This window comes from Rana temporaria, chromosome 6 (genome assembly GCF_905171775.1).
Source record: "Rana temporaria chromosome 6, aRanTem1.1, whole genome shotgun sequence".
In the NCBI taxonomy this organism is placed as follows: domain Eukaryota; kingdom Metazoa; phylum Chordata; class Amphibia; order Anura; family Ranidae; genus Rana; species Rana temporaria.
In genome coordinates this window covers 204776133-204803884 of record NC_053494.1, presented here as the reverse complement: position 1 = coordinate 204803884, position 27752 = coordinate 204776133, and the positions used below count along the sequence as shown (strand labels likewise).

The 27752-nt window shown below is 45.6% G+C and overlaps 1 protein-coding gene across 1 annotated transcript in view; it reads left to right on the top strand.

Annotated features, from left to right (window-relative positions):
* Positions 1–27752, top strand: part of SPEG (striated muscle enriched protein kinase) — a 382864-nt gene that overhangs the window by 248246 nt on the left and 106866 nt on the right. Inside the window, exons 10-13 of the mRNA XM_040358128.1 lie at positions 5735–5995; positions 12843–13001; positions 22570–22759; positions 24213–24442. Of these exons, the coding sequence (XP_040214062.1) occupies positions 5735–5995; positions 12843–13001; positions 22570–22759; positions 24213–24442 (840 nt within the window). The remainder of the gene's footprint in view (positions 1–5734; positions 5996–12842; positions 13002–22569; positions 22760–24212; positions 24443–27752) is intronic.

The following is a 27752-nucleotide window of genomic DNA, read 5'->3' as shown; positions in this document are numbered from 1 at the left end:
GGAGTGTACTGGCCCCAACCATACAAACCTGAAATATAAAGTCAAGTCTTTGCTTCAGTGCTTAGGTAACATTTTAACAGTTTATTTTTCTACTCTGACGAAAGTGCTGAAAATATTCTATTCCCATTATAGCAGTGATGGCGAACCTTGGCACCCTAGGTTTTTTGGAACTACATTTCCCATGATGCTCATCCACACTGCAGTGCAGTTGAGCATAATGGGAAATGTAGTTCCAAAACATCTATGGTGCCAAGGTTCGCCATCACTGCATTATAGTATAAACCTCAACCAGAGGCTGTAGTGTGAGGATCCTGAAGTGTGAGGATCCTGAAGTGTGAGGATCCTGAAGTGTGAGGATCCTGAAGTGTGAGGATCCTGAAGTGTGAGGATCCTGTAGTGTGAGGATCCTGTAGTGTGAGGATCCTGTAGTGTGAGGATCCTGTAGTGTGAGGATCCTGAAGCGTGAGGATCCTGTAGCGTGAGGATCCTGTAGCGTGAGGATCCTGTAGCGTGAGGATCCTGTAGCGTGAGGATCCTGTAGCGTGAGGATCCTGAAGCGTGAGGATCCTGTAGTGTGAGGATCCTGTAGCGTGAGGCTGTGTCCATCCCTGAAATGGTCCAATAGCCAGATAATGAGAAAACAGTAAAGCCTCGTACACACAACCGAGGAACTCGACGGGCGAAACACATCGTTTTGCTCGTCGAGTTCCTTGTGAAGCCGTTGAGAAACTAGACAAGCCAATTTTCTCCATTCCCGTCAAGGAAATAGAGAACATGCTCTCTTTTCGGCTCGTCGAGTTTCTCGACAGTTTCCTCGACGAAAATGTACACACGACCGGTTTCCTCTGCAAAAAAATATCTCCCAGCAAGTTCCTTGCTGGTTTTTGCCGAGAAACTCGGTCGTGTGTACGAGGCTTGAGGCTTTCTTTCCAGTTCACAAAAGAAAAATCTGCAAAAACCTATTAAATTTCCCACAACAAGATTTTTAACTGCCGCCACCTTAATATATACTGTTGGAGGGGGCACCAGACTAGGTACCCGCTCCCACTTCCACTCGGATCGGTTAAAAAAAAAAAGAAAATGATTTGGATCTTCTGGCTTTTATTTTTGTATCCCCCACACCCATTACATTTATTGCAGATTTTTCCTCTTGAATTACAAAGTGATCTTTGCTGTTTTCTTGTGAAAACCTGGATTTTCTATTTCCGACATTTTATTAAGTAAAGAAATAAGTAGCATACATTTTAACACAAGTACCAACCTATTGCATTGTGCATGTAGTATTAATAACCAGGTCGTCCCTGACCCGTTGTGGGCCCCCCGAGGACACACATTGGTTACATTTTACCAGACGTACCTTGCAGTGAATGGCATCACATATAGTGCATGTTGCCTGCGGGAAAAGTGAGCTGCCGCTAGTGACTAAAATAATTTCTAGAGCTCATGTAACAGTTCCCCAGAAATCAGACCGTCTTGCTTGCAAGTGAGAGTTCTTGTGTGACGCATGCTAATGATATGACCCCTTTTTCCTGCTCCAGCTAATTCACCCGGATAGTCTGCGTGTGACGATGGCGTCATTAATGAGTCACCCCCCATATACGCTTACATGAGTGCACCACATGCCATCGCTCTTTTCTTTTGGGGAAGGCCACCTTCCATGTGTATTCATTGTGTCTTGCCTATTTTAGAATGTCTCCATTTAAAGTCCACATAGCATATTGGAAAATATCTATGTCTGTTTGTCAGCTCCGCTCCCCAGGGACCTGAAACAGGATCCGCCGATGGACCCCAATTCAGAACGCCTAAGTCTACATGCAGTATATAAATATTTTCTTAAAGGGAATGAATAGTGGTTATGTATATATATCATCTCTTTTGTTATGTTTTTTGTTTTTTTTATTGTCAGGACTATGAAATATGAAATAAAACATATTAATCTTTTGCTTTCTGTTCACAGCTAGCAGGCGGAGCTTTTAAAGTGGTTGTAAAGCAGGGGTCTCAAACTGGCGGCCCTCCAGCTGTTGTGTAACTACAAGTCCCATCATGCCTCTGCCCAGGGCCATCTTAATAGCATCATGGGCCCCTGTGCAAAGTAATGCTCTTGGGCCCCTACAATGATGACAGTGCAGGTAAACAGACATCAAGTAGGTAGGAAGCAGACTACCTCCCCTGTGTATTTATCACTCTCAGAGCCATCATGGGGCCCCCAATTTCGGGGCAGTGTGGGCTCAAGGACCAGCTGCTTTGGGGAAAGTGCATGCAGCTGGGGCCCCTGGGCAGTGCCCATGTGTGCCCTCTCATTAAGACAGCCCTGCCTGTGCCTGTGGGAGTCATGCTTGTAACTGTCAGCCTTGCAATGCCTCATGGGACTTGTAGTTTCGCAACAGCTGGAGGGCCGCCAGTTTAAAGAGGAGTTCCACCCAAATTTGGAACTTCCTCTTAACCCACTCCTCTCCCCCTTACATGCCACATTTGACATGTATTTTTTTTGGGGGGGGAGTGGGGGCTTCAGGAAGAGTGGGACTTCCTGTCCCACTTCCTCCTTCCTGTAGGCGACTAAGCTTAATCGCCTACAGGAAGGGGCTGCTGTAGGCGATCGCCTAGGACACGTCACAGGTCCTAGGCGATCTCCTGGCCAATTACACGGCGCAGCGCCGGGCCGCGCCGCTCGCGCATGCGCAGTGCCGCTCGCGCATGCGCAGTGGGTGCCCGGCCGTGAAGCCGAAAGCTGTCACGGCCGGGTGCCCACACTGAGAATGAAGACGCCGGCCGGGGAGGGGGGGGAGAGGAGCGGAGCCCCGGCCGGCGCGTCGCTGGAGCGCTGGAGCAGGTAAGTGTCTGTTTATTAAAAGCCAGCAGCTACACTTTTTGTAGCTGCTGACTTTTAATAAACATACAAATTGGCTGGAACTCCCCTTTAAGACCCCTGTTGTAAAGCCTAAACATGTTTTACCCTAATGCATTCCTTGCATTAAAGCCGAGTTCCACCCAAAAATGGAACTTACGTATTCGAAATTCTCCCCCCCCCCTCCGGTGTCACATTTGGCACCTTTCAGGGGGAGGGGGGAGCAGATGCCTGTGTAATCCAGGTATTTTCTTCCACTTCTGGGCATAGATTGCCGCAGTATCCGCAGGATTCACCCGGGCTGTCCGGGGCTTCCGCGGCGCGGAAAGGAAGTTCACCTCTCCCCCTCCCTCCCTGCAATCTTCCGGGACGTGTCACAGGCAGTAGTGTATTTAGGTTTTGTGCTGCCCTAGGCCTGACTAAACTCAAGCACCCCCTAATTTAAAGTTTGCTGTCCGGGGGACCTAAGGCCGGGAAGCACCGATTTTTCAAAGTCGGGCACCCCTCCCATAGACTCCCATGTTAAACGGTCATTTCTCCGGTAACTTTGGGGACCCGGTACCGGCCGGCCGTAGCTGGGAATTTTGTTTTTTGATGTGTGTTGCCCTTCTATGTGCTCCTTGCTGCCAATGCGATTTATAGGTTGGGATGGTTGCCATTTGTTTGTCTAATCTACCGTATATACTCGAGTATAAGCCAAGTTTTTCAGCACATTTTTTTGTGCTGAAAATGCCCCCTTCGGCTTATACTCGAGTCACCTTTTTGCGCCTGATCTCCCGGACTTTGGTGACCCGGTACCGGCTGGCCAAACTTGGCACACATACAGCCCCACTCTTCCTCTACAAGTGTGCAAAGTTTGTTGTCTGGTGGACCTACGGCAGGGGAGCACCGATTTTTCAAAGCCGGGCACTCCTTCTATCTACTCCAATGTTAAATGTAAGTCTAGTCATGGACACAGTGAGGCATGGGCACAGTGAGGCATGGGCACAGTGAAGCATGGGCACAGTGAGGCATGGACAAAGTGAGGCATGGGCACAGTGAGGCATGGACAAAGTGAGGCATGGGCACAGTGAGGCATGCACATGGACACAGTGAGGCAAAGTGAGGCACAGTGAGGCATGCAGATAGACACCCTAGGCTTATACTCGAGCAGAAGCGGGGGGGCTGGAGGGCCGTGAATTGAGAAGCAGGGGGGTGCCACGAATTGGGGGAGGGGTAGCCACCCGGGCCCCTGGGAACCTCTGGGCCCTTTAATAAAAAGAAAACAGAAATTTAAAAAAATATATATATATATAAAAAAAAAATTATATAAAAAAAAAAAGGGGGGGGGGGGGTGCCATCCGGGACCCTGGGGACCTCTGGGCCCTTTAATAATAATAAATATATATATATAAAACATTTTTTATAAAAAGTAAAAATAAAAAAAAGGGGGGATGCCATCCAGGGCCCTGGGGACCTCTGGGCCATTTAATAATAAAAAATATATATATATAAAAAATAAATAAAAAAAATATATATATAAAACATTTTTTATAAAAAGTAAAAATAAAAAAAAGGGGGGTTGCCATCCGGGGCCCGGGGGACCTCTGGGCCCCTTACAAAAAAAAAAGGGGGGTTGCCATCTGTGCCCCTTACAGGTGTACTGCCTGTACCCCCCTGATGGCGGCCCTGTACTCAAGTCAATATGTTTTCCCAGTTTTTTTTGTGGTAAAATTAGGTGCCTCAGCTTAGATTCGGGTCGGCTTATACTCGAGTATATACAGTAATAAAATTATACCCATCGTAGCGCTGGACGCAAGTTACGCTCGCGCCAAAACCAATGACGTCCTAGCGACGTCATTGGGAGCAATGCACGCCGGGAAAATTCGCGGACGGCGCATGCGCATTTAAATCGGCGCGGGGACGCGCCTGATTTAAATACTACACTCCCCCTAGCCGCGGAATTTGAATTCCGCCGGGGGGATTTACGATCTGCCGCCGCAAGTTTGGAGGTAAGTGTTTTGTGAATTACCCACTTGCCTCTAAAACTTGCGGCGGCGGATCTTAAATCAGATAGATTAAGCGGATCTAAAGATCCGCTGATCTATCTGAATCTGGCCCATACAGTATATATACACACACAGAATACACATACACACACTGAAAAGGTACTGGAGAGGCGGGGCAGGTAAAAAAAAGAGGCTGGCAACCCCGATGGGGCCCCCTAGTGGCATGGGGCCCTCGTGCCTAAATGGTCAGTCTGCCCCTGGCTTATGCATTGTCTCATCATTTGGAATTGCCACCTTTTTAGGAAGATCCTATTTAAGGACACCTTATTTGTCATTGATATAGCCACTATTCAACCTCACTTTGAAACGCTCTAAAAATTGGCGGAAAAGATTTCATTTCTGGGGATCGGAGTTGAGAAACAAATCATTCATTGACCTGTACAATTATAAAGCAATCACATGAAAATACAGGCTACTGGAAATGCGAACCCTCCTTATCACACGACGGTCTCTGTCATCATATGTAGTTGGCGTGATTGGAAATCCAAAATGGGAGTGTTACATTTCATCCGATTCCTCATGTGTTTAGTGTCTGTATTTTCTGCTTTATTATTTTATTTGACCTGATCATGTTGTGAACTGATTTTTTGGAGCATTGAGAACTGTAATTGTTCATGACTTTGTTTTACTTGTGAAAGTAAAATCCTCAATGTTTCTTTTTCTGCTCCTCCCCCCACCCCATTATCCCATCTGTCCGTCTGCCTCTATTCCATTCATTTTTTTATTTTTCCGGCCGTAACATTTATCTTCCCCTTTTTTTTTTGTGTTGTCTTTGTGTTGTCTTTTGTGTTTGGTCACCGTGTCGTCCTGGTTTGTTGTGTTACTATGTGTGTGAACAAAGCTTCCTCTGGCAGTACCAGCTTGGAGGTGTTGACCCCCTTGCAGGATGTGAGTGTGGGCGCTGGGGAGGCGGCGGTGTTTGAGTGTGTGGTTTCGGGACCCCCGGATCTAGACGTGGACTGGATGTTCCGGGGGAAGCTGCTGCAGCCAGCCCTGCTGGACTGTAAGATGCGGTTCAACGGCAAGCAGTGTCTTCTACTCCTCAACTCTGTGCATGAAGATGACAGCGGAGTCTACACCTGTAAACTCAGCACGGCAAGAGGTAGGTCTCATTCATTTTACTATATCTTCCCTCCCTTTGTTCTTTTTTCTGTGTATACAGTGGAACCTCGGATTATGAGCATAATGCGTTCCAGGAGAACGCTCGTAATCCAAAGTACTCGCATATCAAAGCAAGTTTCCCCACGAAACGAAAATAATTTGTTCCACATTGACTTCAATGGCATGCAATACCGCATGTGGCCAGAGGCAGGGGGGGGGGCGCCGGAGAGCCTCGTAAATGGCCGGGAAAGGCCCGAGGACAGTTCGGCTGACCTCGGCAAACCTCAGAAAGACTCATAGGGGCATATTCTTAAAGATCTGAGGCGGCGGAACGTATGTCCTTTACGTTACGCCGCCGCAAGTTTAAGTGGCAAGTGCCTGATTCCCAAACCACTTACCTGTAAACTTGCGGCGGCGTCGCGTAAAGTCCACCCGCGCAAGCCCTCCTAATTCAAATGATCCTGGTAGGGGGCGTGGATCATTTAAATTAGGCGCGCTCCCGCGCCGATCGTAATGCGCATTCTCCGTCGGGTAAATTACCCGATGTGCATTGCGCTAAATGACGTCTCACGGACGTCATTTGTTTTGACTGTAACGTAAATGGTGTCCATCGCCATTCACGGACGACTTACGCAAACGACGTTAAATTTTCAAATTTCGACGCGGGATCGACGGCCATACTTAACATTGAGTACGCCACCTAGGGGGCATGTTTATCTTTACGCCGCGTATCGCTTACGGAAACTACGTTAAAACACTACGGCGGGCAAGCGTACGTTAGAGAATAGGCGTGACTAGTCATTTGCATATTCTACGCTGACCGCCACCTAGCGGTCAGCGTAAATATTGCAGCCTAAGATACAACGGCGCAGGCCGTCGTATCTTAGGCATGTTTAAGTGTATCTCAGTTTGAGAATACACTTAAACATAGGATCGGACTTACGTCGGCGTATCTGCTGATACGCCGGCGTAAATTATTTGAGAATATGGCCCATAGGTAGATTCAGTAAGAGTTAGGCCGACTTATCAGTAGATAAGTCGACCTAACTCAGAATCTACGCCGACCTATGTTTAAGTGTATGCTCAAACAGAGATACGCTTAAACATATCTAAGATACGACGGCTTGCGCCGTCCTATCTTAGATTGCAATACTTTGGATGGCCGCTAGGTGGCGCTTCCATTGCGGTCGGCGTAGAATATGTAAATGAGTTGATACGCCGATTCACGAACGTACGCCCGGCCGCCGCAGTAGTTTTACGCCGTTTCCGTAAGGCATTAGCAGGCCTAAAGTTATTCCATCTATTAGGTGGAATAACAATGTTAAAGTATGGCCGCCGTTCCCACCGCGAGATTCGAATTTTTTACGTCGTTTGCGTAAGTCGTCCGCGAATCGGGATTTACGTCGTTTACGTCCACGCCGAAATCAATAGGCCCGTACGGCGTACTTAGCCGCAGTGCACACTGGGAAATGTAGGCGCCCAGCGCATGCGCAGTAACAAAAAAACGTCAAAAACGTAAGGTCACGCCTTATTAGCATTAAACACGCCCCCCTTCCACACATTTGAATTAGGCGCCCTTACGCCCGCCCGCTTTAGGCTACGCCACCATATATTAGCAGGCAAGTATATTGAGAATCATTCCTAGCCTAGCTAATTTATGGCGGCGTAGCCTAAACAGGCTAAGCTACGCCGCCGTAACTTTAATCCAATGTACCTGAATCTACCTAATAGTTCCTGAGCCTTTCCGAGGTTTGCCGAGGTCAGCCGAGCTGTCCTGGGGCCTTTGGGCCTTTCCGTGCATTTTTACATTCGGCCAGGGCAGCCATCACAAATTTTGTGGCCCCTTACACAGCTTTAGGCAGGGCCCCCCTGGAGCAGATAACTGGGGGGGGGGGGGCCCTTCTGTCTCCTGCCACGAGACGATACGCTGGGGGGGGTTGTGGTAACGAAAGTGTCATCTCTTCTCTTCTATCTCCTGGCACGAGATTATCATATTCATTTTCATTTCGGGAGTTCCCCCCTGTCATGTCACAGATGGTGAGAGGAGAGAAAACAGAGGGAGATGGTTCTCAATGTCATATTCGGCAGCAGCACCCCCCCCCCCCCGCTTCCCAGTGTCCGGCGGATAGTGTGCGGCGGGGGCGGCATTGAAGGACCCGGCCTTGGGCTTGGGGCGGTAAAGGGAGTAAATCCGGGCCTGGGGGTCAGACAAAAAAAGAAAAACAGGGGGTGGGGCGGGCGATCCTCTGGGGATCATCAGGCACCTTACAGGTGTAATGCCTGTACCCCCCTGATGGCGGCCCTGCGTTCGGCTCCGGCGCCCCCTCCACCTCAGGCCAAAGTGGCGTGCGGTACCGCGTTTGGCCTGAGGTGGAGGGGGCGCCGGAGACAACACTTGCAAACCGAGTTAGGATATATTAAAATACAGCGCTCGTATTGCGAAACGCTCGTTAACCATGTTCCTCGCAATCCGAGGTTCCACTGTACATTCTAATGCATTTTCCTTTGAAGCAGTCAACTTTAAGCTAGCCATAGATAGTGTGACGGAACGCGTCGCCTGCTTCCGCCAAACAGTGCCTCCTGCCCTCCAAACCGTTCCAGCAGACCGAGAGACAATACCATCGTGCACAGACAAGATGTTGGGATGAGAACCAAAGGAATGACTGTTCATTGAACAGAAATACACGTTTATTTTTTACACTTCAAGGGAGGCAAGAAACTGGCACATGGGGGGTCATTTATTAAAGGCAAATCCATTTTGCACTACAAGTGAAAAGTGCACTTGAAATTGCACTGAAAGTGAACTTGGAAGTGCAGTCGCTGTAGATCTGAGGGGGACATGCAAGGGAAATAAAAAACAGCATTTTAGCTTGCACATGATTGGATAATAAAATTCCCCTCATTTCAGATCTACCCCTCAGATCTACAGCGACTACACTTGTAGTGCAAAGTGGATTTTCCTTTAGTAAATCAACCCCAATGTACAGAGTGGGATGGCCCAGACAATGTCACATTCATATAGCACAATGTACAAAGTGGGATAACCCAGACATTGTCACATATAGCACAGTGTATAGAATGGAAATGAACCACAGTATGTCACGTATTACACCAAAGTGGGATGGCTCAGACAATGTCATATATGACACAGTGTAAAGAGTGGGATGGCCCAGACAATGTCACATTCATATAGCACAATGTACAAAGTGGGATAACCCAGACATTGTCACATATAGCACAGTGTATAGAATGGAAATGAACCACAGTATGTCACGTATTACACCAAAGTGGGATGGCTCAGACAATGTCATATATGACACAGTGTAAAGAGTGGGATGGCCCAGACAATGTCACATTCATATAGCACAATGTACAAAGTGGGATGACCCAGACATTGTCACATATAGCACAGTGTATAGAATGGAAATGAACCACAGTATGTCACGTATTACACCAAAGTGGGATGGCTCAGACAATGTCATATATGACACAGTGTAAAGAGTGGGATGGCCCAGACAATGTCACATTCATATAGCAGAATGTACAAAGTGGGATAACCCAGACTATGTCACATATAGCAGAATGTACAAAGTGGGATAGCCAATAGTATGTCACATATAGCACAATGTACAAAGTGGGATAACCCAGACTATGTCACATATAGCAGAATGTACAAAGTGGGATAGCCAATAGTATGTCACATATAGCACAATGTACAGAGTGGGATGACCCAGACTATGTCACATATAGCAGAATGTACAAAGTGGGATAGCCAACAGTATGTCACATATAGCACAATGTACAAAGTGGGATGACCCAGACGATGTCACATATAGCACAGTGTACAAAGTGGGATGACCCAGACTATGTCACATACAGTATAGCAGAATGTACAAAGTGGGATAGCCAACAGTATGTCACATATAGCACAATGTACAAAGTGGGATGACCCAGACTATGTCACATATAGCACAATGTACAAAGTGGGATGACCCATACATTGTCTCATATAGGACAGTGTATAAAGTGGGATGGCCCAGACTATGTCACATATAGCACAATGTACAAAGTGGCATGACCCAGACTATGTCACATATAGCACAGTGTATAAAGTGGGATGGCCCAGACTATGTCACATATAGCACAATGTACAAAGTGGCATGACCCAGACTATGTCACATATAGCACAATGTACAAACTGGGATGACCCAGACATTGTCTCATATAGCACCGTGTATAGAATGGAAATGACCCTTAGGTATCACACCAAAGTGGGTTGGCTCAGACAATGTCACAGATGACACAGTGTAAAGTATGGGATGGCAAACAGTATATCGCAGATGACACAGTGTACAGTGTGGGATGGGGTGGTATATATGTCAAGTATAGTGCAGACTACAAAATGGAATGACACAAATGATGTTACGTATAGCGCACTGCACAGAGAGAGATCACCAGGAGCGTGCTCCGTATAGCAGAGTGTACAGAAAGGAATCATTTGGAGAATATAACATACAGCACAATACACTTTTAATTGTACCATAGCAGACAGGGCTGCTGTTAGAAATCACGGGGCCTCCTGTACAGCCAGCCTACCCCCCAATATATCAAGACCATAATTTTACAAAAAATACACTAAAATCATTATTAGCGGACACAAGCATAACAGAAAACCTGTGTGAATTTGCCCTTTTTTAATTGTTTTTTTAAAACATTATTTTTTAATGTATAATAATAATTATTTTATTTTACAATTTTTCAAAAATTATTTATTACAATCTTTAAATTATATATTTTTTGCAATTTGTTTTTTTTTTACAGGACAGTGAGCCCCACGTAGCGCTGTGGGGGGCACAATGGCGCGGGGCACGCGGGGGGGATCAGAAGCAGGCTGAACAGGGAGGGGGGAATGGTGTCAGGGAAGCAATAACAGGAATGATGCCCTGTGTCTGTGTCTCTCCCTGCAGCAGCTGAAAGCCATCAGGAGGGGGGGGAGAAACTGTCTTTCAGCTGCTGCAAAGAGACGCATAGGTCATTTCAGGGCCGATCCTAGGGTCACAGGCGCCTGGGTGCAGAAATATTTCTGGCGCCCCCACATGGGCGTGGTCATTTTACTAACTCCTCCCCTTTACAGATGTTTCTATGGCAATGACTCAACCACAGAGATGCTCCCCCACGAAGTCTTCATTACCCTGGGATCCTTACATGATCTCTTAACAATAAATAAAATACAGGAAGAAAAGCAGAGTACTTTATTTGGACCTGGAGGGGGGAATCTCTGATGGACACAGAGAGGGCTTCTGTTAGAGAGTCTGTTAGACAGAGCCCCCAGACATACTACAGACATGTTACAGGAGATGGTCCGAGACTGCAGACATAGTACAGGAGATGGTTAGAGACTGCAGACATGATACAGGAGATGGTTAGAGACTGCAGACATGATACAGGAGATGGTCAGAGACTGAAGACATAGTAAAGGAGATGGTCAGAGACTACAGACATAGTACAGTAGATGGTCAGAGACTGCAGACATAGTACAGGAGATGATCAGAGACTGCAGACATAATACAGGAGATGATCAGAGACTGCAGACATAGTACAGGAGATGGTCAGAGACTGCAGACATAATACAGGAGATGGTCAGAGACTGCAGACATAGTACAGGAGATGGTCAGAGACTGCAGACATAGTACAGGAGATGATCAGAGACTGCAGACATAATACAGGAGATGGTCAGAGACTGCAGACATAGTACAGTAGATGGTCAGAGACTGCAGACATGATACAGTAGATGGTCAGAGACTGCAGACATAGTACAGGAGATGATCAGAGACTGTAGACATAGTACAGGAGACGGTCAGAGACTGCAGACATGATACAGTAGATGGTCAGAGACTGCAGACATAGTACAGGAGATGATCAGAGACTGTAGACATAGTACAGGAGACGGTCAGAGACTGCAGACATGATACAGGAGATGGTCAGAGACTGCAGACATAATACAGGAGATGGCCAGAGACTGCAGACATAGTACAGGAGATGGTCAGAGACACATCAGTTCTGGACGGACACACACCTATGCGCAGAACACTAGTTCTGGACGGACACAAACAAGGAGAGAAGGAGGGAGGGGAGAACTCTGCTACTTTGGCGCCCCCACCTCTGCAGGCGCCTGGGTGCAAAGCACCCTGTGCATCCTGCCTAGGATCAGCCCTGGGTCATCCTTCTGTAATTGCCCCTCCCCCTGCTGTTTGGGCTTGTTTGTGTGCCCGGGCCCCCTACAGGAGGACTGGTGGTCCCCCCATATCAGCGGCCCTGAGAGCAAACATACATTATACTAAGCTCTTCAATTTGAATGGCTATGGATGTGGCTTCCTCTCAAACTCACTTCTTGGGTTTTGCCTTCAATATAACTATGGGATGCACACTGCAGCATAAAGAACACAACAGTGGAGAACACCTGTGTAGTTGCAAAGGCAATAAAACTACAAGTTGGGTGGGAATAGCGCCTATGGCGGACTAGATCTTAAAACTGGAACCCCCGAGAGGCATATATAAAGCCTTTGGATGGGTCAACTGAACTTCAATGTGAAATATCAGATTTGGGTGGACTGACCCTTTAACTACTGACATCATTTTTATTTTTATTTATTTTTCATTGTAGCGCTGTCAATTTACGCAGCACTTTACATATTTATTATACATTCACATCATCATAACTCAAACAACTCAAACTTTATTAGTTATAATGTGTCTGTTACCTGTACACATACATTATTCACCTTTGCGTGTTGAACTCATATCTGTGCATCTTTGCTTTTCCTCCCTGCATCCTCTATTCATCCCAGATGAGCTGACGTGCAGCGCTGTGCTGACTGTTCACCCCTCATTGGCTCCCCTGTTCACCAGGAAGATGCAAGATCGGGATGTGGTGGAGGGTCGCACTGCCCGACTGGACTGTAAAATCAGCGGCACGCCACCCCCTGTTGTCACATGGACTCATTTCAGTAAGTGCTCAATACCTTCAATGATAATGATTATAACACTGGATTGCTCACCGCCACAATGATACCCTGTATTATATAAAATACTAATCAATTCTATACTATAAATTGCATCAATTTATTTGCATTTTCCATTGTGAATATTAAAGTCTATGAGATGTCTTTATTCGTTTTCTCGAACCCTAATGCCGCATACGCACGACAGCAAAGTCCGATGGAGCCTACGCACGGTCGCAGTATCCAACCAAAAGCTCACATCGAACATTTGTTGTTGGAAATTCTGATCGTGTGTACGCGGCATAAGACTACTTTTTCACTGGCAGCGCCGGCTGTTAGCGCTGTTTTAGCTGCGCCTTTGCGTCACTTTTTGGCCACTAGCAGGGCGGTTTTACCCCAAAAAAGGGTAAATACGTTTTGCACCACTTTCAAAACGTTTTTCAGACGCTTTGGAAGCGAAATGAATGGGCAGGGCGTTTTTGGGAGAGCTAAATTTTGTATTTTTCCTAACGTCCCGCAAGCACACCACCCACTGCAATAAATGGGAGGCGGTTTTCAGATGCTTGCTGAGGCTGGACTCCTTCACTCTTGGGGCAAGACCCAGAGCTGTGTGGGCTCTCAGAATAAATACAGTCTCCCAACCCGCCTTTAGAGCCTACCTCTCTGGGATAGGCCGGGCCATATCAATATTCAGCTTGCCCGGCTCCAAATCATCCAAAACATGGCAGCTCGACTAGTAACAGGGAAAAAACCCTGGGAACCAATCACCCCATCCCTGAGATCCCTCCATTGACTGCCCATAAAGGACTGAGTCACTTTCAAGGTCTTATGCCGCGTACACACGATCATTTTTCAGCATGAAAAAAAACTTTGTTTTTCAGCATGTCCAAAAAACGACGTTTTCCCAACTTCATCATTAAAACGGCCTTGCCTACACACCATCGTTTTAAAAAAATTATCTAGCAAAGCGCGGTGATGTACAACACGTACGACGGCACTATAAAGGGGAAGTTCCATGCGGATGACGCCACCCTTGGGGCTACTTTAGCTGATTCCGTGTTAGTAAAAGACGATTCGCGTCTCATAACTTGCTTCTGAGCATGCACGGGTTTTTTACGTCGTTTTAGCCCACACGTGATCATTTTTTACAACCCGAAAAACGACATTGTTTAAAACGACGTTAAAAAAATGCAGCATGCTCGAATTTTTTTTTTTTTTTTCAGAACCTGAAAAATGATGTGTAGCCCACATACGATCGTATTAAATGACGTTTTTGAAAAACAATAGTTTTTTCATGCAGAAAAATTATCGCGTGTACGCGGCATTATGCCTAACGCACAAATGTGTACACGGAAGCGCGCCCCTATATTTAAGTGAGAAAATAAAACAGAAAAACCCAAATCGAGTTCTTAGATCATCTAACCAAAAATTATTACAAATTCCCAAAGCCCGATATAAGACCAAAGGAGAACGTCGTTTTTCAGTTCAAGGACCTCGACTATGGAACGCTTTACCAACTAATATCCGAATGGAAATTGATCACCTGGCCTTCAGAAAAAAACTAAGGGCCAGATTCACAGATATCTGCGGCGGCGTAACGTATCGTCTTTACGTTACACCGCCGCAAGTTTTCAGCGCAAGTGCGTTCCCACGCCGAACGTACTGCGCAGCTCCGTTTTGAAATTTCCCGCCGTGCTTTGCGCGAAATGACGTCGCCCCAGCGTAATGTTTTGAATGGCGACGTGCGTAACGTACTTTCGTATTCCCGGACGACTTACGCAAAAAAAAAAATTGAAATTCGACGCGGGAACGACGGCCATACTTTAACATGGGCTGTCTATTGTTACACCACCTCAATAGCAGCCGTAACTTTGCGACGCGAAAAGACGACTAGTGACGACGTTATGAACGCGCGTACCTTCGTGGATCGCCGTAAAATATAATTTGCATACCCAACGCTGGAAAACGACGCAAACTCCACCCAGCGGCGGCTGAAGTATTGCATCCTAAGATCCGAAGGCGTACGAAGCCGCAAGCCTGTCGGATCTTAGCCAAATGCCGTCGTATCTTGTTTGTGAATTACAAATTAAGATACGACGCGGCAAATTTGAAAGTACGCCGGAGTATCAGCAGATACTCCGGCGTACTTAGTCTGTGAATCTGGCCCTAAAGACCCATCTATTCTGAGGGTTAAACTGAAGGAAAATGGATGCCAAGCGCCTTGAGGCGATTTAGTTCGCATTTGTAGCGCTATATAAGTAATTCACTCACTCGCTTCACTCACTCAAAGCAGGTATTTTCCTGTGTTGGCTGCAAAAATGGAAATACACTTTAAACTGGAGTGTCCCTGGCTAAATTTAGTCTTGTTTGCAGCTGGGCTGTAACCAGCCTGCGATTTGTTTATATGTTCTGTGCTTGCTGGGTTACTCCTGAACTCAGGACATTTCTGTCTACTGCCGATAAGTTGTCTCAAATAGTTATGCCCCGTACACACGATCAGAAATTCCGACAATAAGGCCTCGTACACACGGACGGACTGTCCGATGAAAACGGTCCGCCGGACCGTTTTCATCGGACATGTCCGCTGCCGGATTTCTGGCTGATGGTTGTACACACCATCAAACAGAAATCTGCGCAGACACGATACGCGGTGACGTGGCCGCGCCGTCGCCGCGGCGACGTGCTTGGCCCTGGAAGGTCAATGCTTCCACGCATGCGCTAAATCACTTTGACGCATGCGAGGGCTTTCGGCCGAGCGGACATGTCCGGTGAGTCTGTACAGACGACCGAACATGTCCGACGGACAGGCTTCCAGCAGACATGTTTCTTAGCATGCTAAGAAACATTTGTCCGCTGGAAACCTGTCCGATCCGCCGGAAAATTGTCCGGACGGACGTACAGACGACCGAACATGTCCACTGAAACTGGTCCGCGGACCAGTTTCAGCGGACATGTTCGGTCGTGTGTACGGGGCCTAAAAGTTTGACCGTGTGTAGGCTCCACCAGACTTTTTCTGTCCGACAAAAATTTGAGAGCCGGTTCTCAAATTTTCCGACAAGACAAGTCCTTGGAGGAAATTCAGATCGTCTGTATGCAATTGCGACACACCAAAAACCATGCATGCTCTGAATCAATTTGACGCATTCTCGGAATCGATGAACTTAATTTTTCTTGGCTCGTTGTAGTGTTGTACGTCACCGCATTCTTGAAGGTCGGAATTTTGTGTGACCGTGTGTATGCAACACAAGTTTGAGCCAAAATTCCGTGCAAAAAAAATCCACGGTTTTCTTGTCGGAATTTCCGATTGTGTGTACGCGGCATAAGTGTACAAAGTAACAGTGTATTGATAGATGAATATTTATCTGCCTTAGGCTCGGTTCACATTGCTGCAAATTCAAAATCGCTGTAAAATCGCAATTTTACCCCCATTTCGCGGCTGCGCTTTTGCCGCGATTTGCGGCCGCGATTTCAGGGAATGCCAGCCTATAGAGCTGAATTTGCATCGTACACGGATCAAACTCGCACAGGACGCTTTTTTCCCGCAGCTTATATTCGCAACGCATTGATGTGAATGGCACTAATGGAAAGCAATGTTATTTTAATGACTTGCGAATTTGAGTAATCCGAACAGGTCAAAGTCGCAAAAGAATTCGCAGCAGTGTGAACCTAGCCTAAGGGCTCATTTACACTTGCTTTGATCTCTAAAGAGCGATCTGTATTCAGATCGCTCTTCACAGAGCATTTGACAGGTGGTGAGAAGGATTTGTATGGCCTCCTCACTGCCTGTCTTAACCCCTTGAACCCTGTACTAGCATTTCGCAACCGCGTGCATTGCACGCGGTTGCGATGTGCTTACAGAATAGCCCCAATCACTTGAGTAGGTCTTGCTCAGTGGGGTACAGTAGGTAAAATTTCTGCCACAGGAGCAAAGCATGGCAGCCATGGCATATGTACACCCCCCAAACGCTGCCTATGCAGCTAAAGGGGAACGCTAAGAAATAACTCAACCACAGGTTTTACCACCCGTCAACAGTAATGCCGCGTACAACAAATGTTCGATGGGAGCTTTTTGTCAGACATTCCGACCGTGTGTAGGCCCCATCGGACATTTGCTCTCGGAATTTCCGACAACAAAAATTTGAGAGCTTGTTCTCAAATTTTCAGACAACAAAATCTGTTCTCGTAAATTCTTATCGTGTGTAGGCAATTCCAACACACAAAATTCCACGCATGCTCTGAATCAAGTACGAGACTGAATTGCTCGGTCTGGTAAAATTAGCGTTTCAAATGGAGATAGCACATTCGTCACGCTGTAACGGACTGAAAAGCACGAGGCTAAAAAGCGCGAATCGTCTCTCACCAAACTTCTACTAACACGACTGGTATTGAACTTCCCTTTAATAGTGCCATCGTACGCGTTGTACGTCACAGCGTTCTTGGCGTTCGGAATTTCCAACAACATTTGTGCGACCGTGTGTATGCAAGATAAGTTTGAGCCAACATCTGTCGGAAAAAAATCCACGGTTTTGTTGTCGGAATTTTCGATCGTCTGTACGCGACATTATTGTGAAAGAGCCTGAGCCAGTCACTGGGTGTTTGTTGTGTTGATGTGAACTGAGGGTAAGGGAAAAATATTTTGAGCATCCTTCTAAAAAGGGTCCCTGGACTTTGCCTGGGGAGGATGCCACTGCGAAGATGTCTCTTCTTGTTGTGGCCTGGATCTACTACTAATGCCCCACTCACACTTCCGCCATAAGCGATTAGATCAGTGGTCTCCAAACTACGGTCCGGTGGCCATATGTGGCCCTTTGCTTGCTTTTATCTGGCCCTTGGACACCATTTCATCCACTGATACTAACAATGGGGCATAATTCCCACCACTGAGACCAGTGAGGGGGGCAAAATTCCTCACAACAACACGAACGATAGGGCAATTCCTCCCATTGACACCATCTGTTTTGTAGTTTCAATGGCTATAGACAGTGTGTGGTGCTCAGCTATGACTTTACTGCTTCCCATGAGTCTAGCAAAGAGGTCTGCCAAGGCCTTGATGGCCAGGCCTTTGCTGTCAGTTAAATGTTCAGGTTTCTCTTTTCTGAAGTGGAGTGCATTCTCCGCATATTCCCATTAAGAGTGCCCTAGCTTTATGGTGTCATGATCCCCTAGTAGACCCTCCATACAAATATGTGGGAAGTGTACAAAGATGAGACTTGGCTGTAACAGAAGGAGAAGGGGCAGTACAGAGAGCCTGGAGATCAGATCCGACTTCATTACACTGAAAGAGAGTATCTCCCCCTGGGTGGGATTTTAAAGGCCAAACAAAGTGTCGAGGTATAAAATCGATCTTTAATGGGAATTGGTACAGATACTGGCACTTAACCTCTTGACCACTGGGCACTTAAACCCCCTTCCTAAGCAGACCAATTTTCAGCTTTCGGTGCTCACAATTTGAATGACAATAACTCAGTCATACAACATTGTGCCCATCTGAAATTTTTGTCCTTTTTTTCCCACAAATAGAGCTTTCTTTTGGTGGTATTTGATCACCTCTGCGGTTTTTATTTTTTACGCTATAAAAGAAAAAAGACTGAAAATTCTGTAAAAAAAAAAAAAAAAAAATCTTGTTTCTGTCATATTAGCAGGTATTGGGGGTATTGCAGAGTATTGGGGGTATTGCAGAGTATTGGGGGTATTGCAGAGTATTGGGGGTATTGCAGAGTATGGGTGGTATTGCAGAGTATGGGTGGTATTGCAGAGTATGGGTGGTATTGCAGAGTATGGGGGGTATTGCAGAGTATGGGGGGTATTGCAGAGTATGGGGGTATTGCAGAGTATGGGGGGTATTGCAGAGTATTGGTGTTATTGCAGAGTATTGCACAGGGAGGGATGGCTGGATCTGTGACTGCAATTGTCACAGATCCAGCCCACAGCAGCTGCTGCTGCTTCCGCTCTCCCCCCTCTCCTCTCACACTGTACCGATCGGTACAGAGAGGAGAGGGAGGAACCGGCGTCATGACATGACGCCGGTTTGTTTACAAGTGATCGCTCTGTCATTTGACGGAGCGATCACGTGGTAAACGGCCGCTATCAGCGGCAATTTACCGCGTTCAGTGATGCGCCGGGTCTTCTAGACCCGGCGCTCACAGATGATTTCGGGAGCGCGCCCCAAGGGGCGCGCGAGTGAAGGATTCTGGGAGGACGTCCCAGGGACGTCCTCCCAGAATAACTCCACCGCGCTGTAGACGTCTTTTGTCTATGGCGCGGTGGGGAAGTGGTTAATATTAATGCACACAACACGCACCCACGGTGCATGTAAAAGCAACACATAAACAAATGCAAAAACAATAACGATAAAACAGTACATATGCCACAGACAAATGGCAAATAGACAAAAAAGCACTCTCCTAGTAGATGATGTGTGTATGCCCGACGTGTTTCTGGTTGTCAACCGTCATCAGGTGCCACAGAGGAAGAGTAGTGCGAATCGCAATTCAAACCACGTAATGAACTAGATGTAGACCCCTTTGTTGGTTATAGAGTTGTGTGGGGATGGAGTAATGTCCGAGCGTCCCTTGTATCCGAAGGAGTGGAGAGTAGAGGGGCCCAGGACCTTCCGGTATGTGACGAGCCAGGTCGCCTCCTGCCCAATTCCAAATCCCGCTGCCTGAATCCCTGTTCGAGTCTAAATAGACCCACTGGTTCTATTGGGTCCAAAGGTGAGGTGTGGAGTGGCGTTCCCCCAAATGAATAGGTGACTTCATTACACTGAGAACCAAAAAAAAAAAAAAGGGAGATGTCCACACATCTAAACTACAACTGCCATTTATGTACCACATTTTGTCTACAATAGCAGCTAACACAACGCCACGGCCTACACAGCCAAGGTATCTAAATGCTAAATATTTCAATGCTTTTACAAGCATTGGCGCAAGTAAAAAAAAAGTTAAAAAAAATGTGGATTAAAAAGAAAAAAATTAAAAAAGATTATTATTTTTTACACACTGTCACCAATCAGTGTCCCTGATCACCGACACACCAGTGATATGTGGCGCTGTACTGCACTGGTGACTATATGTACAGATTTAAAAATAATAGTGAATTGTTTTAAAATTTCCTTACTTTGCAAATAATTGCAACTTCAAAAAACTCGCCATGCCTCTTACTAAATACCTTGGACTGTCTACTTTCCAGAAAGGGGTAATTTGGGGGATATTTGTACTGGTCCTGGCATTTTTGGGTCTTAAGAAATGAAATAGGTCGTCAACGCATCAGGATTGATCGATTTTCGTATAGCCCAAAGTTTTCGGATTCTATACCTTTCCTACAGACTAAATAATATACACTAATTTGGGCTATATTCACCAAAGAAATGTGACCTAAATTTATGAAGAAAGATTATTTATTTGCAAAATGTTATAACAGAAATTAAGAAAAAAGCATATTATTTTTTTTCAAAATGTTTTGTCTTTAGTTTATTTAGCAAGAAATAAAAACCCAGCGGTGATTAAATACTAGCAAAAGAAAGTGATATTTGTGTGGGATTTTTTTTTTTATAAAAATGTCATTTGGGTACAGTGTTACATGACCGCGCAATTGTCATTAAAAGTGCGACAGCACTGAAAGCTGAAAATTGGCCTGGGCAGGAGGGGGTGAAAGGTTTGAGAATTTATTATTTAAACCTTGCCTGTAGGTATATATATATGTTTCAATACACACAGTGATTAACCAATGACCCTCCCATTGATGTCTTACCCCCCACTTAACCAGTCAGGGGCGGCCCATCCATTTAGGGGGTGCACGGGCGACGCCCCCTCTATCCACCCAACCCCCTATATGGTTTATGGGTAGGTTCATGCATAGCATGAATCTACAGTATCCACAGCTGCCGCGGCCACCCCCTATTCATGCGTCAGGACGCCGGGCACATGAATTACAGTGGCGGGGGTATTTTTTTGAAGCACCTAATTCGAGCCATAGACTTTAAAGCGGTGGTTCCCCCTTAAAAACAACTTTTTCTTATTCCACTGCCCCCCCACATTCCATCACGATTAAGGCTCTTAATATTTTTTTCCTGCTGTACATACCTTAGTACAGCATATTCACCCGTGCATCCGGGTTGCGAGTCCCGCGGGAGTGGGCGTTCCTCACATGCTGTTGATTGACGGTTTGCCCAAAAACGAGCTCCCCCCTGTCGCGTAAGCCGCGTCACGGTTGGCGAAAGGAGCCGAACGGCGAGTCGGCGCTATACTGCGCATGTGCATCGCCGTTCGGCTCCTTTCGCCAATTGTGACGCGGCTTACGCGACGGGGGTGAGCTCGTTTTTGGGCAAACCGTCAATCAACAGCATGTGAGGAACGCCCACTCCCGCGGGACTCGCAACCCGGATGCACGGGTGAATATGCTGTACTAAGGTATGTACAGCAGGAAAAAAATATTAAGAGCCTTAATCGTGATGGAATGTGGGGGGGCAGTGGAATAAGAAAAAGTTGTTTTTAAGGGGGAACCACCGCTTTAATAGGCTTCAAAATAGGGTGGGCTCGGAGTGCAGAGCATTGCGCTCAGACCAAACCCAGGTGTGTTTTAAAAGCAAATTAATATTTGCTTTTCTAACACTGAATCACCAATAAGGAAGCGCGGGTCTAATACCCATTTCCTGATTGGCTGAAAGGTCAGGCGATCCTATTGGGCGCCTAGGAGGAGGGGAGGAGATGCACAGCGGAAGCCGCCGTGATCTCAGAAGAGAAGAGGACACAGGAGACGCTGCCAGATGCCTGCCACAGCCTGATATCCTGCCCAATGTGCCCATCGATCTTGGCTGCTGTGTGCCCCCGATCCCTGATGTTGTTTTCCCCCCTGATCCCAGATGTGCCCGCCGTTTCCCGATGTGCCCACCAATCCCCGCTGCCGATGGGGTAAGTGGCAGTGGACCGGCAGACCGGGGGGGCTTGAGGTGCCGCGGGGGGTGGATGTTTGCCGCACCCCCAAACAAAAAACCACCACCACTGTAACCAGTAATATGTTTTGTAATCTATTGACTGAGGCCTCCCCCATTTTCGTCTACCTCGTACCTAGTAGACTGACCAACATCCACCCAGGTGCTTTTTACCATCCACCCCTGGACCCATCACTGCTAGTTTGTCACGATGATGTACTAATAAAATGTACATTGTTATTATTGTCGTGTTCTATTGGCCAAACTCCTAGTGCCGGTTCACACAGGGGCAGCTTCAAAGTCGCCCGACTCCCGTCTGACTCTGAAGCCGCCCCATACAGCACGACATCAGCGCGGCTTGCACAATGACTTCTGTATAGACATCAATGCAAGCCGCTCCGAAGTCGCCCCCAAGTAGTACAGGAACCATTTTCTATGTCGGAGCGACTTGAGTCGCTCCTATTAAAATGGTTCCATTGTACTGAATGGAGCGCTACATGTCAGGCTGACAGGTTGCCGGGTCGCCCCTGGTGTGAACCAGTATATATTGTCAGATGAATTCTCAGATAATTGTCAGATAATTAGAAAAACTAAAAAGGAGGGTTTGATATTACTTTAATTTTTCCCTTTCCATACTAACAGATCAGCCAGTGGAAGAGGGCGAGACATTCCATATTCTGAAGGAGAGGGGGCACCATACTCTTCTCATCACCCATGTGTCCAGTGAAGATGAGGGGCAATATACCATCACTGCCCGCAACCAGCATGGTGAAGAGGAATGTTCTGCAGAGCTCTATGTAGAGGAACCTAGACTTTCCACGTCATCACACATGTAAGAACTGTACCAGGTTTTTTATCACCCCAATAAAATCCGCCTCCACATGGGAAAGAACTTTTTTTTTGAATTTTCAAATTTCCGATTTTCAAATTTTCTAAATGTTTGAATTTCCGAAATGTTGAAATTTCCGAAATGTTGAAATTTCCGAAATGTTGAAATTTCCGAAATTCCAAATTTCCTACATTTTTACAAATTTCGGAAATTCGAATATACTGAAATTAGAAATTTCGGAAATCTGAAAATTCGGAAATTGAAAAATTTGGAGATTTGGAAATTTCGGAATTAATTAATTTGTCAAAATTCATTAAAAAACGAATTCGGAACTAAACGAATTGCACATGTCTAGAGTACAGTGAGCAGAGCTCCTGAAATCATTGGCCCAGATTCTCAAAGGGCTTACGACGGCACAACGCCATGTACGCCGTCGTAAGTCCTAATCTGGGCCGTCGTATCTGCGACTGATTCTTAGAATTAGTTACGCATAGATATCCATTAGATCCGACAGATTACCCCGTCGGATCTTAAATGCAATTTTTTTTTGTCCGCTAGGTGTCGCCTCCGTCGTTTTTCCCGTCGAGTATGCAAATTAGCTAGATACGCAAATTCCCGAACGTACGTGCGGTCGACGCAGTGAAGTTACGACGTTTACGTCAGGTTTGCCCGGCGTAAAGTTGCCCCTGCTATATGAGGGGCAACCAATGTTAAGTATAGCTGTCGTTCCCGCGTCAAAATTTAAAAATTTACGTTGTTTGCGTAAGTCGTCCGTGAATGGGGCTGGACGCCATTTACGTTTACGTCGAAACCAATGACGTCCTTGCAACGTCATTTGGAGCAATGCACCCTGGGATATTTTACAGATGGCGCATGCGCAGTACGTTCGGCGCGGGAACGCGCTTAATTTAAAGACTACACGCCCCCTACCCGCCTAATTTGAATTAGGCGGGCTTGCGCCGGGTGATTTACGCTACGCCGCCGCAACTTTACACGCAAGTGCTTTGTGAATAAAGCACTTGCCTGTAAAACTTGCGGCGGCGTAACGTAAATGAGATACGTTACTCCCGCACAGTTTTGCGCGTTTCTACGAGAATCTGGGCCAAAGTGAACGTGCTTTCTACTGTACACTTTGAGGATGATTTTTTCCAAAGTGCCTGCAGATACAGGGTTCAGCGAGGGCTTTTCTGCTGCTTGTTTAGAATATGAACATTTTAAAGGTTCTATATCCTGACCACTGTTCTTTTTTAAGCTTTATTTCATTTACATCAAGTTGACCAGAGTTCAGTAGACCAGGTAGAGCTCATTTACCACTTTGGGGGAAATGGTTACAGGGCACTCAGAGGAAACATAAGATGAACAATTGATGTAATGTGAGAATAAATAAAATGACAGTTTAGGTTTCTACATCTTAATACTTTATATTTTCTTGCAATAATATCATAACTCCCTTCAGATCCAAGCTTGAAAAGATGCCTTCCATCCCAGAAGAACCGGAGGTGCAAGACATTGAGGTGGAGGGAGTGCTCATGCCGGATTTCCTGCGACCACTGCAGGACCTCGATGTGGTGGAGTCTCGTGAGGTTCAGTTGGAATGTCAAGTAACTGGCTTACCATATCCAACCATCACCTGGTACCACAATGGAAAGAAGATCCAGAGCACAGATGACCGCAGAATGACCCAATGTGAGAATTTCTCTTGTTGAAATGTTATAAAATTGTGCAGAACTCTGACATGCGTTCTGAAGCTGACCATAGATGTAAGGTGTGCGTGCACAATGTCACGTGGCTCAGCGTTGCCTTATAACAGGAGTGCTCTGGTTGCATGAACATTTTGTTTTGAGCAATAGAGATGGAAGGGGGAAGTATTTTGCAAGAAACTGTGACCAGATAATAATAAAGAGAGAGAGAGCGGGACTTTAAATGAAGCATGTGCAGGGATCAGATTACAATGGATAGGGGGGAAAATAATAATTCTGGAATAAGTTATAAGTTATTAATTTCAAAACTTTAAAATAATGCACCGTCCATGACTATATTGCATTATTAAAGAAATGTGGTAAACATATATACTTGACAGAAAAAACTGGGGTATTTAATACAGAAAAAAAGTTTTTTTTTGGGGGGGGGGGCTATAAATAAAATGCCTTTTTAGACAAACTGTAATACAGGTGAAACAATAAAATTTCTAACCAGGTTCTTCCTTACCACCCAAACAGCAAGCCAAGTTCAACAGTCTAACTCTGTATGTTAAAAGCAGAGGATTAGTTGCACGCATTTGCAAATACATGTTTTAAGCTGCAAAGCCAACGACAAGGCTCTCTGCGATCTGCAGTCCTAACTAAACCTTTTAAGTCTCCTCAATGGAGGCATGTACAAACTGATAGGTAGATGGAGGACAGGTGACTGGGGGTGTGTCCCCGCCTGCACCTATGCCTGGTAAGAAATAAAAGATAAATAAAAAAACTGCAGCAATGGATAAAATCAATGCAGACACCTGTTTTAAACAAACGAGTCCCACAGCTCACATGCTTCCATCCCTCATAATTTTGGAAAAAAGGGGGGGGGGGTTAAATTTGTGACTTTATATGAGGTGGTTAGTAAACCACCTCCATCCCTGGTTGTATAATAAAGAGAGAGAGAGCGGGACTTTAAATGAAGCATGTGCAGGGATCAGATTACAATGGATAGGGGGGGAAATAATAATTCTGGAATAAGTTATAAGTTATTAATTTCAAAACTTTAAAATAATGCACCGTCCATGACTATATTGCATTATTAAAGAAATGTGGTAAACATATATACTTGACAGAAAAAACTGGGGTATTTAATACAGAAAAAAGTATTTTTTTTGGGGGGGCTATAAATAAAATGCCTTTTTAGACAAACTGTAATACAGGTGAAACAATAAAATTTCTAACCAGGTTCTTCCTTACCATTGTAATCTGATCCCTGCACATGCTTCATTTAAAGTCCCGCTCTCTCTCTCCTGTGACCAGATAATGTTCCTTGTCCTGGCCAATCACCTTTTTCCTGTAATCTTTTATGGTTGTTAGGGACTGTTGGGAGCTACCACATGGGCACTAAATTGGGAGATGGTTGTCCAGTGGATCTAAATTCTGGAAATAAACTTTTTTTCAGTTGCATAGTGTAAGGCAGTTGTCTCTAGACATGTGCACACTGAAAAATTTTGTTTCGGAATTTTGTTTTCGTCCGAAAAATAAATGTATTTAGTTACTCCCGAAATTCGTTTTTATTTATTTCGTTTTTCGTAAAAAAAATGCATTCGTCCGAAAATCCAAATTAATTAAGGTCAAATCTGGCATTGAGGCCGGAATCACACTAGTGCGTTGCTTTTTTGAGCTGCGTTGTCGTTGCAGATTTCTCTAGAGGGTGTTCTGCAGATCAACTGCGGTTTAGCTGCAGATCAGGTGCGAATTTGGAGACCTGGGAGAACTTCCGGGTGAGAGGAGAGTGGGGGAGAATTGTATTGAGCTGAATGAGAGAAACTCCTGCAGAGAACTGAACACATGTGCGAATTAGATGCGTACCCATAGAAGATAATGGGACTGAATTCGCACCTGAGCCGCACCGCAAGACATAAAAACCGCATGCGGTTTGGAGGCAATACGCAGTGCGAATGCATCGCACATATGTGAACCAGCCTCATTGAAAACAATGTATTTTGAAATGTCCTGCGAATTAGATGCGGTTTAAACCGCACTCAATTCGCATAGGTGTGAACCTAGCCTAAAGGCTTATGGTGTCTGTTGAATGTTCTAAGAAGATTCGACGGAATCTTTAAAAAAAAAAAGATTTGACGGAGCAACAAAACTGTACGACGCCGCAACCGTACATTTCCAGTCGAGTGTTCCGCCTACAAGCTATAGAAGAATTCTAATGTTGTATGACTTATAATAATTATGTTTATTAATTATTATTACTAGTCAACCAACATTAGAATTCTTCTATAGCCTATGGGCAGAGCATTTCACCATAAATGTCCGCTTGCTGCGATCGTATGTTTTTAGCTACTTCGTCGAATCTTCATGTCTCTCTATGTCGAATCTTCTCTCTCTATGTCGAATCTTTTCTCTCTATGTCGAATCTTTTCTCTCTATGTCGAATCTTTTCTCTCTATGTCGACTCTTCTTCATGTCTCTATAATGTCAAATCTTTTCTCTCTATGTCGAATCTTTTCTCTCTATGTCGAATCTTTTCTCTCTATGTCGAATCTTTTCTCTCTATGTCGAATCTTTTCTCTCTATGTCGACTCTTCTTCATGTCTCTATAATGTCGAATCTTTTCTCTTTATGTAGAATAATATTGTACTAATAGAGTTAAGGTTAGGCACATTCGACCGCAACGAAAACGAAAATAAAGCTTTTGGTTTTCGTTTTCTGTGCTTTCGTTATCGTTTGTTAAAATGATAATGAAAATACCTGAAATTTGAACAAAAATGCATTCGGACGAAAACAAATGCACATGTCTAGTGTTCTCCAAATCGTGACCCGGGGGCCAGATGTGGCCTTTTGCTTGCCTTTATCCGGCCCTTGGGGCACTATTCCTACTAATGAAACAAGGCACTATTCCTACCACTGACACCAGCAATGGGGCATAATTCATGTCACTGATACCAACAATAGGGCACTTTTTCTACCACTGACCCCAACAGTGGGGCACTATTCCTCCAACTGACCCCAACAGTGGGGCACTATTCCTCCAACTGACCCCAGTGATGGGGTGCTATTCCTCCCACTAATACCAATATCGGGCGCTATTCCTTTCACTGACATCAATAATAGGGTACTATTCCTCCCACTAATATCAATGACGGGGCACTATTCCTTTCCATGATACAGAACAATGGGGAAATCCCCCCCCCAATGCCAATGATGGGGCATTGTATACTCTCATTGATGCCAGGGCATATTCCTCTCCCACTAGCCACAGTCCAACCCCCTTAAAGGACAGTAAATTGTCCCTTTGTTTAGAA